A 14,439-nucleotide genomic window follows, 5' to 3' on the forward strand; every position below is an offset into this window, starting at 1 on the left:
TCGCCTAACAAACATACGAGTTCACGATACAGCCTAAACATGTATTCATATAAGTCATAAGTTCACCTTACAGTAGTTTGCATACAAACAGGCTTTACAACTAAGGGTTCATCATGCAAAGGTTTCACAAACAGAGAATTCACATACAACAGTTCGCATACTTGTATCGGATTCACTAATTTTAAGATAATCCAACAGAGGGTTTTGCATATATATAAGGTCACAAAACTATTGGGATCACAAAAGAAGAAGACTTCGCAAATAAGTTTGTGTGCATCAGATATTAATATATACTTTTAGCAAAAATAAAAGAAGACAACATGGTACACATGCGTATATAAATAAGCATTAAACTCTATTCAGACTAAGAAGAAATTAATAACAAAGGTCTAACTAAATGGTTAGAAAATTTTAAAACTTAAACTTAAAAGAAATTATTTCAACAACAGAGTCAGTTTGTAATAAGACTAAGTCTGCATAAAAATAAACCCCATCACCTTTTTAAAGGTTTGCCAATATCTAATCAGGGATGACCTCGCCAAGTCATCTACCTCGCCACTTCCATTCGCGACCTACTTACCTGCGAAGTAAGAGAGGAGTGGGTGAGTTCATTGCAAACTCAATGAATAATCAAGAACCAATAGAGTATGCTTAAAAAAGAGTATAAAACAAAAAGAAGACTTAGTCTAGAAATTATTTTACGTGTTGGGTTCATGGGTGAGGTTGCGAGACCCAATTTGCAGATCCTATATGCCAGAAAACATAAGTTTATGAAAAAAATTTCACATGTGCTGAAAATCATACTTAAAAACTTAACTTGTGCCATGTTTGAGAATAGAACTTATATAGCATAAAATATGCTCACATACTTGTCTTGTCAGAATGACGGAGAAAAATAGAATATGTAACACCTCAGAATGACTCATAGAGTCTTTATAACATGTCTCATAAGTGTAGTGTGAGGCAATACACTCTATTGTACACCAACATGTCCTAGTGAATGGAGCATAGCTCAACATTCCCTTATCTCTCCACATGTCTCAAGGCCTTAATGCCCAAAATTAAATAAACTTATAGGTGAGTATTCACATAAAACTTTAGCTTTAAATTAAAATTTCAAAATCGTATTTTAAAAGTAGAGCTTCGTAGTTTGAAAATAGGGTTTTGCAGAAAAACTTATTTTTGAAACTTAGTTTTAAAAACAAATTTCTTGAAAATCATATCAATTAGCACACTTAAGGCAATTCTTAACCACTCACACTGAAAAACATGACAGTTAATATACTTTTGACGAATCCCAAATTAGTCACCAAAAATTGAGAATTAAACAAGCTTGGTTTTGACTTTATCCTTGCTGGTATATGGTCTGACTGGTTTGTAACATACATAGGCACACACATAATTACTAAACAGTCAAAGCTTACTGAATTCACATATGCAAACAAACTTAGCTTTCGGAATAATCGCACCTAACAGGACAAAGTCTTACCCTAGGTGTTACGAACTTGCTTTAGAATAGAGACTTTGACGGTAGAATATGGATGGAAGAATGTCACAGAATTAAGGGTCGTATTTATAGACCTAAGAGTCTTGGTAATCTTAAGATATCCTACATGACTTAAGAAAGATGTTATTTGTACGTAAAGTATTGCTAGATACACTGTATATTTATTTCCTAACTTAAGTTTGACTCTATCTTTGATTGGTGAACCCCAGTTCGTAAATCGAAAAGCAAACCCCCAGTTCGTAACTTAACTGGCGAACCCCAGTTCACCAAACAGACTGGCGAACACCAACTTTAACAACCCATTTTTAATGAAATCGGAACAGTAGTTTCGGAACCACAAATCTGAGGTCAGAATGAAAATTTATTTTAATATTATTTTATAGTTCACAATATGATAGAAATATTGTATGAAAATTTTGTTACGAAATTTTACTGATTTCATGTCTAATTTGATAAAAATGACCAAATTGCATAAAATGCAAAAGTTGAATTCTAGTAGCTAAAAGGATCAAATAGCTATGGAATTCAAAATTTGAGGTCCTTATATGATAAATAGACCATTTAGAAGAGTTAGTCGATTAGGATGATTAGTCATCATTGAAAAATTAAGAAAAGAAAAAGATTAAATTGGAAAGATGAAAAATAAAAGATGATAAATGAATTAATTAATAAAATATCATTATTTTATTCATCTTTCTTAAATAAAAAAGATATGGAAACCCTAGTTTGAAGCTTGAAGATAGACAAGCTTATTTTGCTCAATTAGGTGAGTATTCAAGTTCCGTTTTTAGTATTTTTCATATTTTTGAGATTGTAATAGCTTAATCTAGTTATCCCTAGGATTAATTTGTAAAGTTATCGAAGTACTAGGGTTTTTTCGTGGATGAATATAGTAGAACTATGAAATTTTATGGTAGAAAATGAAAGGTTGTTGATAGATAAACAACTTTTGTAAAGTGAATTTTGATGAAATTGTGATTTAGGGACTAAAATGTAAAGATGGAAAATTCATGGAAAAATTCTAAATTTTTTGAAATACATGGGCTATTAATGTTATATGTAAAAATCGGCTAGGCTTGGAATATGAATTAAATTGCATGAATTTTATTTTCCGAGCCTAGGGATGAAATCATAATTAAATAAAAGTATAGGGACAACATGGTAATTTTGCCAAAGATTTGAATTGAATTGAATTGAATATGAATTGATGTTAAACTCATTCGTATAGATCCGGCTAGACCAAATACAGAGTTAGAACGATGAAAAAAGAAAGTATAAGATTATTAGATTACAAATACACGAACACTTATCAAGGTAAGTTCGTGTAACTAGATTGTATATTTATATGTTTTAAATTGAATATTATTATGTGTGATTTGTATAACTGCCATAAATTATTATTGATCATAAACTCGACAAGTATTAAGTCCCGTTTGAATAAATGAAATTCAATGGATACAGGGTTCCCGAATTGGTTGTGGTCCTGCATATGTTGTGGACACACCACAGCTCGAAAGAGCATCCCATCATTAGCTCTCATGAGCTTCCCATTATATGGTTCTTGCGAGCTTCCTGTTAATAGCTCTTCGGAGCATCCCGATTAGTTGTGATCCTACATATGTTGCGGACACACCTTAGCTCTTATGAGCGTCCCGATATATGGCTATCCAGAGCTTCTCGATTAATGGCTCTTCGGAGCTACCCGTTATTGGCTCGCATGAGTTTCCTGAATATGGCTCTTATGAGCTTCTCGTTATACAGCTCGAATAAGTTTCCCGATTAATAGCTTTCTAGAGCTTCTCGATATGGCTCGTTTAAACCTTCCCGATATTAGCTCGTATGAGCTTCCTGTTAATGGCTCTTTAGAGCTTCCTGTTACATGACTCATATGAGCTTCCTGCTATATGGCTTGAAAGAGCTTCCTGATTATGTACTTTAATAAGCATTCCCAAATATGAATTGACGGATTGCAGATTTGTACACTTCATGTGTACTACCCATGTGTCCATCAATATTTCAAATAGTTCAACAGGCAAAGTTCTGATATAAGTTAAGACAAGTTCTGAATGTATCATTATCTGTATCTATCTAAAAATACATGGAAATGTGTTATATGATAAGTTTATCCTTGTTTCTTTATATTCACATGAAGTACATGACTAACATGTTTGATGAGGTTATATATGTTTAGGCTAATTACCAAATTTCTTTGAACGAATTTTGTATGCTTACCTTAAATATAAATGAATGGTAAGTTAATTTCCCGTTATATGAACTTACTAAGCATTAAATACTTACTCTGTGTTATTTCCTCTGTATTATAGTAACTCAAAGGCTTGTTAAGCTTGGAAGCTGGTCGGAGCTACATCACACTATCCCTCGACTATTTCGGTATATATAATAGTAAGTCAATCTTGGTTATAATGACATTTATAGATTAACTTGACCAATTGTTTTCATGTAAATATTTAGTTGAAATTATCCATTAGAATAGCTTGTGATGGATATATTATGATAAGTTTATATATGGCTTTAATATGTTTGAAATGATTGAATGATGTAAGTCATATAGTCATATTGATGTTTAGCTTGAAATAACATGTGTGTATTTGATCAATTTGGTAAGTTTGTATACTTAAATCTATGTGGTAATATGTCATATTTAAAACTTGATTTTAGGCTTGTTTGATTGCTTGTTTAATTGTTTGTTGTGGCTTTTTGATGTGTTAAAAATGTTAATGTAGGTGGAAGATAAATTGGGTGAGAAATGAGGCTTGAAAATGGCCTATTTCATCCACACGGGCACACGGCCTAGCACATGGGCGTGTGGTTTGACTGTGTGTCCCCTTCAACTTAAAATTGAGAAACAAAATGCTCAAAATTATCCATATAACCTAGCTCACGGGCGTGTGACTTGGTCGTGTGGCCTTTGCACCTAATTAATGCAAGTCGGTATGCTCACACGGCCTGGCACACGGGCGTGCGGCTTAGCTGTATGACCCAAGTTAGTAACCACCCTAATTTGGACACGGGCTGGGACATAGCTGTGTGTCCCTACTTCGAATTTCCCCTATACCTTAGAAAATTTTTGAGATTTTGCGAAAAATTCTCTGAGTACCCGGTTTAGTTCCGACTTGTTTCTAGTGCATATTTTGGGCGTAGAGGGCTCATATAAGGGACTTTATGATTGATTTCTGATATAAATGTTAAATAATATGAAATGTCTGTATTTGATCTATAAACTCCGGTAATGCTCCGTAACCCTGTTCTGGCAATGAATGTGGGTTAGGGGTGTTACACCAGCTCACCAATACTCTTAGCAATCCTACCTTGTAATGAATTTGGCAAACCCCCTTACCACATCTTTTGGCATACATTGCTACTGGCGAACTCCTTGTTGATAATCTTTTGGTGAACTCCCCAATTCACCGAAGTGCTGGAGAACACATTGTTTGTCATAACACTGTCAAAACCTCACTTCTCGATGTCAAAACTTTCAGGCCCGACCTCGAGATGTTACAATAATACTAAAAGGTATTACATGGTTGGATTATAATATAAAAAGACAACTTATATTAGTAGATAATCTAAACATGTCTTTAGTCTAATTGAAAATGAGCAAACCGATTGAAAGATAATATGTTGTCTATCAAGTCCCATAAGGAAAATACCTTTGTTGGGAAATGTGCTTATATTGTAATAATCATGTAATACTTTTAAATCTATTTGAACGATGAATAAATAAATTTCACATTTCACTGATATGTCTTTTGTATTTTTGTATTTCATATTTTGCAAGCATAGCAAAATTGTGACAAGCAAATATTAGTTCATTGATTGTTTAAGTTCAAACTGATTATAAGTGGCACTGTAAGAACATTTATATTGCAATAAAGACAACTTACTTCAGTAGATAATCTAAACAAGTCCGTAATCCCGTAAAAGAATCAAAGTGAGCATTTGATTCAAATACTGAGAAGGATTATTATGTTGTCTTCAATTCCAATTGAGGAGATGACTTGTATTGGCTATCGGAGTAGTTGACTCCACGGGTAGAGACATAGATGTACTCATTAGCAATATGATACATTGGAATGGACCCAAGATGAATTAATTTTGAATTCGTTTGTGAATTAATTCACTTGTGATGTTCATGGTGTGATTTACCTAACTATTAAATTAGTCATTGACTATACGTATGTAACTCATATACTTTGATATACGTGGAGGCTTATGCTCTAAAGATGATCGAGCCGATAGTCAATATGTTGGGTGTTGACACCATTTTTTGGATGAAAAACGGGGTCGACTTGGGTTTTTGAAAATGAAAACGAAAATGGGAGTCGCCACCAATCCTTTTTGATAAGGTGTGATCGGGTCACCTTGAAAAGTGGTTGTTTTTAATGAATGATTTAATTTTATTAAAATAACAAGTTTGGTCCACGAAATTCAGAAAAAACGAGTTCGGGAGTCGGTTACGCACGAGGAAGGATTAGCACCCTCGATACGCCCAAAATTGGCACCTAGTTGATTACTTAATGTCTTAGTGTCGAAAAATTGAAAACTTTAATGAAGTTAAAAATACGATCCTAAAAAAAACTCGGATGACATGGATTGAAATTCAAGAGGATATTTGGCTATTCGATTAAATGAGAAAAATTGACACCCAGCACCTTAGGGCACGTTTTCTCGAATTTCCCAAATGCAAAATATTGCGTTATTTCGAAAGTTTTTTAAAAGGATATTTAGCCATTTGGTTGAACGAGAAAAATTGACACCCAGCACCTTAGGGCACGTTCTATCGAATTTCCCAAACGCAAAACATTGCCTTATTTGAAAAGTTTTAAAAGGATATTAAGCCATTTGGTTGAATGAGAAAATTCGACACCCAGCACCTTAGGGCATGTTTCCTCGAATTTCCAAACGCAAAACATTGCCTTATTTTAAAATTTTTAAAAGGATATTTAGCTATTTGGTTGAACGAGAAAAATCGACACCCAGCACCTTATGGCACGTTTTCTCGAATTTCCAAACGCTAAATATTACCTCAATTAGAAATATTTTCTCTTTTTTTGAAGTATGATATTTATATGCATGATGGAATAATAAACATGATTATATAAATAAAAATGAACAAAAACGAATAATAAATAAATCATGCATAAACTATAGCAAATAAACAAACAAATAAACTAAAGCATAAAAATAAACATATAAATAAGTACATAAATGAACATAAAAATAAAGGAAAATATATAAATATTATAAAATATGAAAAAATATGTATATGTATATTTTAAAATTATTAAAATAAAATATATATATATATGAGTATGTATACATATATTCATGAGGAAAAAGAGTATATGGATATACATATATAAATATGTACATATGAAAAGTATTTAATATATATATTAAATAAATTATATATGAAATATATATAAGCACTTATATAATAATAATATAATATAATATGGCACATATAATTAAAATTACATAGTAAATATAAATGGAAATATAATGATAATAATAACAACATTAATATTGATAATTATAGTAAAGACGATAATAATAATAATAGATGTTAATATATTAAAATAATGAAGAAAATAAAAGTGTTAAAAAAAGGACTAAATCAAAGCAAAAGCAAAAATACGGGCGAAATCGAAATAAAAAAAGGGACTAAATCGTGATGCGTGCAGAAAGAGAGGGATTGAAACTGAAAATAAACTGAAACCCCAAGACGCAGCGCTGCAGTGGACTAAATTGAAGCAAAAATAAAAATTATGAGGCTAAATTAAAAATAAAAGAAAATAATGAAAAAGGGCCAAATTACAACGCGCTGCAAAGTCAGGGGGACTGCGCGCGAAAATATCCCAAAAACTAAAAACACGCGGATCCTTCGGGTCGGGTTGGGTCGACGCGCGGATCCCCTGCCTTAAACGGCGCCGTTTCAATCTGGGTATTTAAACCCAATTTTTCTGAAAAAATTCATTTTAACTGACATTTTTTTAAAAAATTTTCAAAACCCTCTCTTTTTTTTTTCTAAAACTCCGGCCTTTTGGGATTCCAAACCCCCCATTGCACCAATCGTTGGCCCACTGCACCTTCTCCACGCTGGCGTTACGCCGGCCACACCAAAAAAGGTAAAAATTTTATTACTTTTTTTTCGTATGTATAAATCGTTTTAATATATATATGTATGTATATATGTATAAGAAAATAGATGAACAATTATGAAAAAGATGCGAAACGAAAATAATCACCTTTGATTTTTTTATTTCTGGAAAATGTATTACAAAAGAAAAAAAAAGAGCCCCCATTTTTTACATTTGTTTCGGCTTTTTAAAGCCTTCTTGTTACTGCTTCTGTCTTGTTCGTTTCTCTCTTAGTGTTTCTGTTGTTTGCGTGTTTGCAGGTGGCGATAGGACGTGCGCGGCGCAAGTGGACGATGGGACGTCCGGCGAGGCAACGGCGGCACTGGCAGAAGGCCAAAAGTCATCAAATGCGGCGCCTAGGGTTTCAGTTTCTGAAACCCTAGGCAGATAATTTTTTAAAGAAGTTGGGCCTATTGGGTTATTGGGCTCGGTCTGTTTAATTTTGGGTCTGCTGGTATGGGGTTTGATGAATTTGTTGGGTTGTATTTGTAAATGGGCTAATTAGGTTTAGTTTGTTGGGGCTGGGCAATATTGGGCTGTACATTGGGTACATGACTTGTTTATGACATGACTTTACTAGAAACAGTGGAATTTATAGCTCAATTAAAGAGTTTACAATATCCTTTCATAGGCATTGTGTAAATTGATAAATATGAAACGTAACCACGAGTTGCTTGTTCTCGAACGAGCAATTTATCATAGTCATTTGTTGACAGTGATCATATTAATCATTAAGAAGACACAATGGTGACAATGAAATAAAATATGATTGTATTGAGTGAACTGATTTAACTTAAAGGGATCAAGGATATCATATAAGGGTAACACACACATGACGGGGTCATTGGACAAAGTAGTTTGATGAATTGCTTTCGTAAAGAGTATACAATAAGGAGTTTTCAATCATGGTACTTATTTTGGACTAAATTAATGATTAAGTAATTGCGAATTACCAGAACGATGCTTCTGAACATAATTGCAATTACTAGAGCCTAATTGTATATGTCTGATTGGCCCATCTACTAGCTTAACAAAAGGTCAATCGAGTTACATTTGAATTAGAAGTAAATTCTATGACTTTGGAAATAATTTTATTGAGTCGATCTATTCGGTGTGTAATTAAATTGGGTAGTCGTAAGATTTGTTCCACTAGCAAATTTGATTAAAATTTTTTCTTTAAAATTACTTTGAAAAATCTAAGTAATTTTTGGAAAAATTAAATTTGATCAAGTAAAATTAAATTAATCTAATTAATTAAAATTAATATGATATTTTTGGAAATTAATTTTCAAGTAAAATGATTGGCCCAATGGGTAATTAAACTTGAAAATCGAGCTTGAAATTGTAAATTGGGCTCGGGACCTCAAAACTAATACCAATACCGAAAAACTGATTGATTCGAGCCTGGTATGTGAAATCGGGCATAGACTGAACCAAATTGGGGTACCGGCGGCTGCGACGACAACATTCCTGTGGCCAAAAAATGGTCGACGATAATAGGTCTTCGGTGGTTGAGTAATGGAAAAATTACACTTTTACTAGGCTCTACGAGAGAATTAGATTTTAGATTAACTATTCCAGAAATAATAAAATTTTAATAGATTTAATGGTAAATAGAGCATTGGGTCATTATTTTTCACACACTTGAATTCAAGAGAAAGCTGTAGAGAGAAAATTATCTGAAGGAATTATTTCAGAAAATTTCTAAAGATATTTTTCTTATTTACAACTTGGTACAAAAGTATAGAGAAATTGTGAAATTACCTTACAAGTAATTTTTGTAAAAAATTTTCTAATTCGAAGTAAGCCCACACTCGACAGGCGTGAGCTTTAGGATAACGGAGAAGACTACTCGGTCGAAGAGATCATATGGAACGACGGAAATGTGCAAGTGTACACAATCACAACAAGTAATAAAGTGACAAGTAAATGTCAAGTTATCATACCCATAGGGACTGTGTAAAAATATTTATGAAATACAATTAAAAACACTTTGGTGAAGGAAAATCTTTTGTTTTGAAAAAAGGTTTAATAAAACTAGATTTTAACTATGTAAATTAACTAAGAAAATTAAAAAGTAAAAATTCCAATGCACGATTTCTGAAAAATAAGTTTAATCAATTTGACATAATTGTTTTATATCAATTACATTTATTAACTTAAAGTAAAATACAACATACTACTCGACCTAAAGTAAAATACAACATACTTTTAGAATTTCGCCGCATTAGAACGAAACGAGTTTTTCATTAAAAAAATGATAACTGAACTAATTTTTTTTAAATGTCGCGATTTAATAAATAGATCGACTCTAAGAAGTTGGCCTAATTAAATGGGTCTTTTAACTTATTTCAGGCTCAAAAGTAACGATTTTTACTAAAATTCGATAAAATAGGGCTTTCATAAGTTAAGAGAACTACTTGGCCATTATAATGACTAATGTAGCCCTCATGATTCTACTATAATGTCTAGACCGGGTTAGATAGTTTATATTTGGTGGTATCAGAGTCTATTCATAAGGTCAGCCTGGGGTTTTAAATGGATCTGCATGCGTTCATTGAAATTAAAGAGTATTTTAGGGGAAAAAACAACCCATAAAATTTTTTTTGAAAGAAAAAAAATGAGAGATATTCAAGACTTCAATGTCAGTTGCCATAGAAACACTACAGATAAACTGTAGAGACACATTAGGATATGTTGCATAAAACTTTAAGACAAGAAAATCAAAATCAAGATTAAAAGTATTCATTAGTGTTTCCTACTTTGAAACTGTAGATACGACATAAAATACCATAATGAATACACGAAGTATGAGAAATCGTGAGGCTCAATGTCGTGTTGCTCAAGCTGAGTCGTCTGCGTCTTAGGAACTTGCACCGAATCCTGAACTGAGTGAGATTGTTAATGCAACCCTTGCTAAGGGTGAAAATATTGATAATCTGAATAATGAGGTTAATGGAAAGGACGCATTGTCCCAAGCTATATTAAGGGTATTGCAGAGGGTCGTTGGGGCCCAACCTAGTAATGGTAGTCGTGGGCTAGTTACTGTGAGGCTCCATTTAAATGGGGCATAGTTGTTTAGGGGTGTTGCTGGAATAACCCCTACAATGGTTGAGTACTGGTTTGAGATGATTGAGTGTATTTTAAAGGATTTGGACTGCACTCTAGAATAGAAACTTACGGGCGTTGTGTCTTTATTGAGGAACAAGGCTTATAGATGGTGGCAGTTAGTGGTCAGAGGTACGCTTACCTAAGCGTATTAATTGGGTAGATTTTAGGGACGCCTTCTAGAAAAAGCATGTGGCCACCCGTTATGTTGAGGCTCATCGGTTGAAGTTTATAAAACTTAAGTAGGGTGATATGACAATATCTGAGTACAAGGCTGAGTTCTTAAGGTTGACCCACTATGCACCTGGTATGGTGACGACGGAGCAGGTTTTGGAACAATTAGTAGAGTCATCAGATAGAAAGATATCTCTAAGTCCAAGCGAAGTCCCACTTTGCCTTTGAGTCCAAAGTTCATTTGCAATACCTACTTAGTATTTATTCATCGTATTGATCACTTGTTTAACCACATCACACCGTGTTGTCTATCTATTTGCAATGTTTAGAAAATATTGGATGAGCTCTTGAGAACTCAGTAAATGTATAGGAAAACCACATAGGATGCACAAAAACATAAGTTAAACAAGAGCATGCTAAAGTTACCGATTTACAAACTGGGCTTCCCCAAAAATTAAGCGAAGTCTAGTTCACGGTTACACTCTGTCAGTTAATATAAACTAGAAAAACATAATATTCTGGAAAACACAATCTTATTCACATATTCTGTTATGTTGGATAAACGAATCTCCTTATAACTTCTCACTTTGACTCAACGAGTCTAACATATCCCATAAGTGTAGCGTTAAGCCAACACTCTCTAACACACCAACATATCCCATTGAATGGAGCTTAGCTCGTCATTCCCTTATTTCTCTAACCTATCCCAGGGTCTCTCACCTAAATCACAAAATACAAAGGTGAGTACTCACAATCATATGGCATGCCATTATATCCAACAGTTATACAAGATTTTGGTGTTAAAACGTTTACTTAAACATAAAGCTCACACATAATAAGGAGCTCGTAAAACACTGTTCATAACTTAGCTCGCAATATAGAACTCGCATATCACTGTTCATAAAACACATATATAAAACACAATCACAAAAAAGAGTTTTAGAGAAGACATACTCCTGGAACTTAGGATAAAGCCCTAAGCTCCCGATTAACACTATGATTGGCACATATAAGTGGCGATCCCTAAACACTCACCAGTTTGCTGAAAGCTTTAAAAGAGCTTCACATTTCCCTTGTTTTTCTTGTAGATGGTATTGTTATGTTCACAATTTCACAAACATGCACAAGTCATTAATAGTCAAAGCACATTAAAATTCATACATAAACACAAGCGAACCTAGGTTCGCACATGGTAGTCTTTTGGCGAGCCTAGTTTCCTTTGTTGCGAACATTTTTAATTACTTCTAAACGTCTAACCCAATAAAAAATCAAAGTCTTACCTTGGATCGTAAAAGCTAAGTTTTGAGTTCTTGTTTCTGTAGAAACTTAGTAACAAGAGAAAAAAGTAATCGATGTAGAAATTTAAGAGAGTTTTGTTATTTAGAAGAATATGAAATTTTACTGAAAAGAGCTTAATTTATAGGCACTAGGTGTTTTGATGCTATTAAGATGCCCTAATTGACATAGGAAAAAGTTACGTGCATGAGTGGTGTTGTGAAGAGGAAAATAAGCTGACTTCCTAACTTTAGTATAATTGCCCTTTGGCTACTCCTAGTTTTAACTTTCACTCTCGACTCCAACCTACGATCGTAACTCGCCAGGCCCATTGGCAATCCTAGTTTGCTAGGCCCAAACTCTTAGGACCTCTTTCGGGGTGTTACATATATGCTAACCAAGCCACTTGGAAAGGTCATGTTTTAATATTTAAGGAATATGATTGGTGTCAGCAACATGGAGCAAGGAGGAGTGCTAGAAGATGACCATCCATATAGCTGGTTCATTTTTGGTGTTTGCATATAGTGGTTACAACTTTCATGCATGCATGCAACATGTGTGTATGCTGCTTAGTTCAAATTTTTTAAGCATGTGGATGCATTGTTTGGACAGATTCAGGTGAAAGTATTCTTTAAGGTACCTGGATTCATTGCATAGTCTTTCTCAAAATGAGCGATTCATCTGAGATGTCTCCATGTGACCACAAGAACTCATGGTTGATGACACTATATCCGGATCCAAAAGAGGATTTCCCAACTGTAGAATGATCAAAAAGCTTAAATCTATATATAGCTAAACACAACAATAGAATAGTTTGGTAATGAGATATTAACTGCAATGGCTTTAAGCTTGATGGGGCTGCCACTGAAACGTTTATTGTAGTTTAGGATTAAGTCAACCAGCTGAGGGATGTAGTGAACTACATTTATTATTTTTGAGCAGAAAAAAAAGGATCAAACTTGAAGCCAGTGATTTCATTCAAATCATAAAATGAAATTGATAACAGATGGAAACTAGACCTGCATAGCTTCCCCCAGAAAGATACAAATCTAAGTTTTTATACAGTAGGAATTCTTGGAACCAGTTAAGAAGGAATTCCATATTATCCTTGGCTGAAAGTACTGGTTATCAGTGCTGAGTTCAAAAATTACCAATTTGAAATAAATAATAATATTAATATCAACCTGTTGTAGTATCATTCAGACAAGGTAATGAGAGCTTGTGTTTGAGTAGGAAAATCCAACTCTAATTGGACTCTCAAGATATAACATGTTTGACTCTGTAGATTGAGAAAATCAGCTCTATTCATTGAAATAAAATACTAAACAAATTACCAATATTCCATGAATATCAAGTGTTCATGTTTCCCAAGCTGAAAAGGGCCATCTTCGATGAATGCGCCGAAGTCGAGAGACGAACAACAGGGTCCTAAACTGAAACAAACCAGTCAATGAGAGAAACTGAAGACACTGTGGAAACAATTATATAGCAGCCGTTATATAGCGGTAGCGGCTCCGTCCGAAATCGTTTTTGCTAAAAATAGCGGTAACGGGCCGCTATTCCCGTTATTTTCCATTACTGTAAATTAAAAAGAAATTTATCTCCTCTATACAAAAATCAACAGAAACACAATAAAACAAAAGGGTGTTACGAGATGCGGAGGAAGGCTGTTAGTGGTAGATGAAGGCTGATTTCAGCAGAATCTGAAGTGGCAATGACGACGAGATGAGATGCGGCAGAGGAAGACGATCGGGATATGTTGAAAGAAGAGGAAGGCTTGCTTAACCACCGAGCTAGAGAGAGAAGCTACTTGATCGTCATCTTTGATGGTTATTGCTCTCTCTTTGGGTATTTTTTTATTATTATTTACAGTGGAATTTTTAGGGTTTGTCAGGGATTGAGAGTTTGAGGGAGTGAAGAGTGGGAAGAGATGGCTGTTCTGGAGGAAGTCAAGAGTGAGAGGTTGACTGGCTGAGAGCTTAGCTTAACGCTGTCGTTTAATGGTCAAAGAGTCTTGTTCTTTCTCGCTAAAACCAAGTCGTTTTACTGAACTGTAGAAACTAAAGCATGAGGTCTTTACTCTTTAATGTGGGCTAAGTGGCTTTTTATTATGTTTACAATATCTTGTGCGAATTTTAAAAAAATTCACAATCGCGATACCCGCAGTGACCACAATAGCATTCATTATGTCTGCAACCGCGATAAACGCAATGC

The 14,439-nt window shown here is 34.0% G+C and overlaps 1 protein-coding gene across 7 annotated transcripts; it reads right to left on the bottom strand.

Moving 5' to 3' along the window:
* Nucleotides 1-390: 390 nt before the first annotated feature.
* Nucleotides 391-14,279, bottom strand: LOC107927523 (serine carboxypeptidase-like 43). 7 transcript variants are annotated; one of them, XR_001692462.2, is made up of 5 exons: nt 13,560-14,276; nt 13,245-13,359; nt 13,059-13,144; nt 12,866-12,981; nt 11,264-11,670 (listed from the first exon to the last, which is right to left on the bottom strand). XR_001692462.2 is itself a non-coding variant. In XM_041091663.1 (3 exons), exons 1-3 carry the CDS (start codon nt 13,324-13,326, stop codon nt 12,889-12,891), a joined length of 261 nt encoding a protein of 86 aa, XP_040947597.1. In that variant the 5' UTR covers nt 13,327-14,278; the 3' UTR covers nt 12,866-12,888. The 7 variants fall into 7 exon arrangements, 1 of the variants encoding a protein (XP_040947597.1); XR_005912330.1 differs by having other exon boundaries at nt 13,059-13,359; nt 13,560-14,277; XR_001692461.2 differs by lacking the exon at nt 13,245-13,359 and having other exon boundaries at nt 13,560-14,273.
* Nucleotides 14,280-14,439: the final 160 nt, after the last annotated feature.

Source organism: Gossypium hirsutum, chromosome D04 (assembly GCF_007990345.1).
Source record: "Gossypium hirsutum isolate 1008001.06 chromosome D04, Gossypium_hirsutum_v2.1, whole genome shotgun sequence".
Taxonomy (NCBI): domain Eukaryota; kingdom Viridiplantae; phylum Streptophyta; class Magnoliopsida; order Malvales; family Malvaceae; genus Gossypium; species Gossypium hirsutum.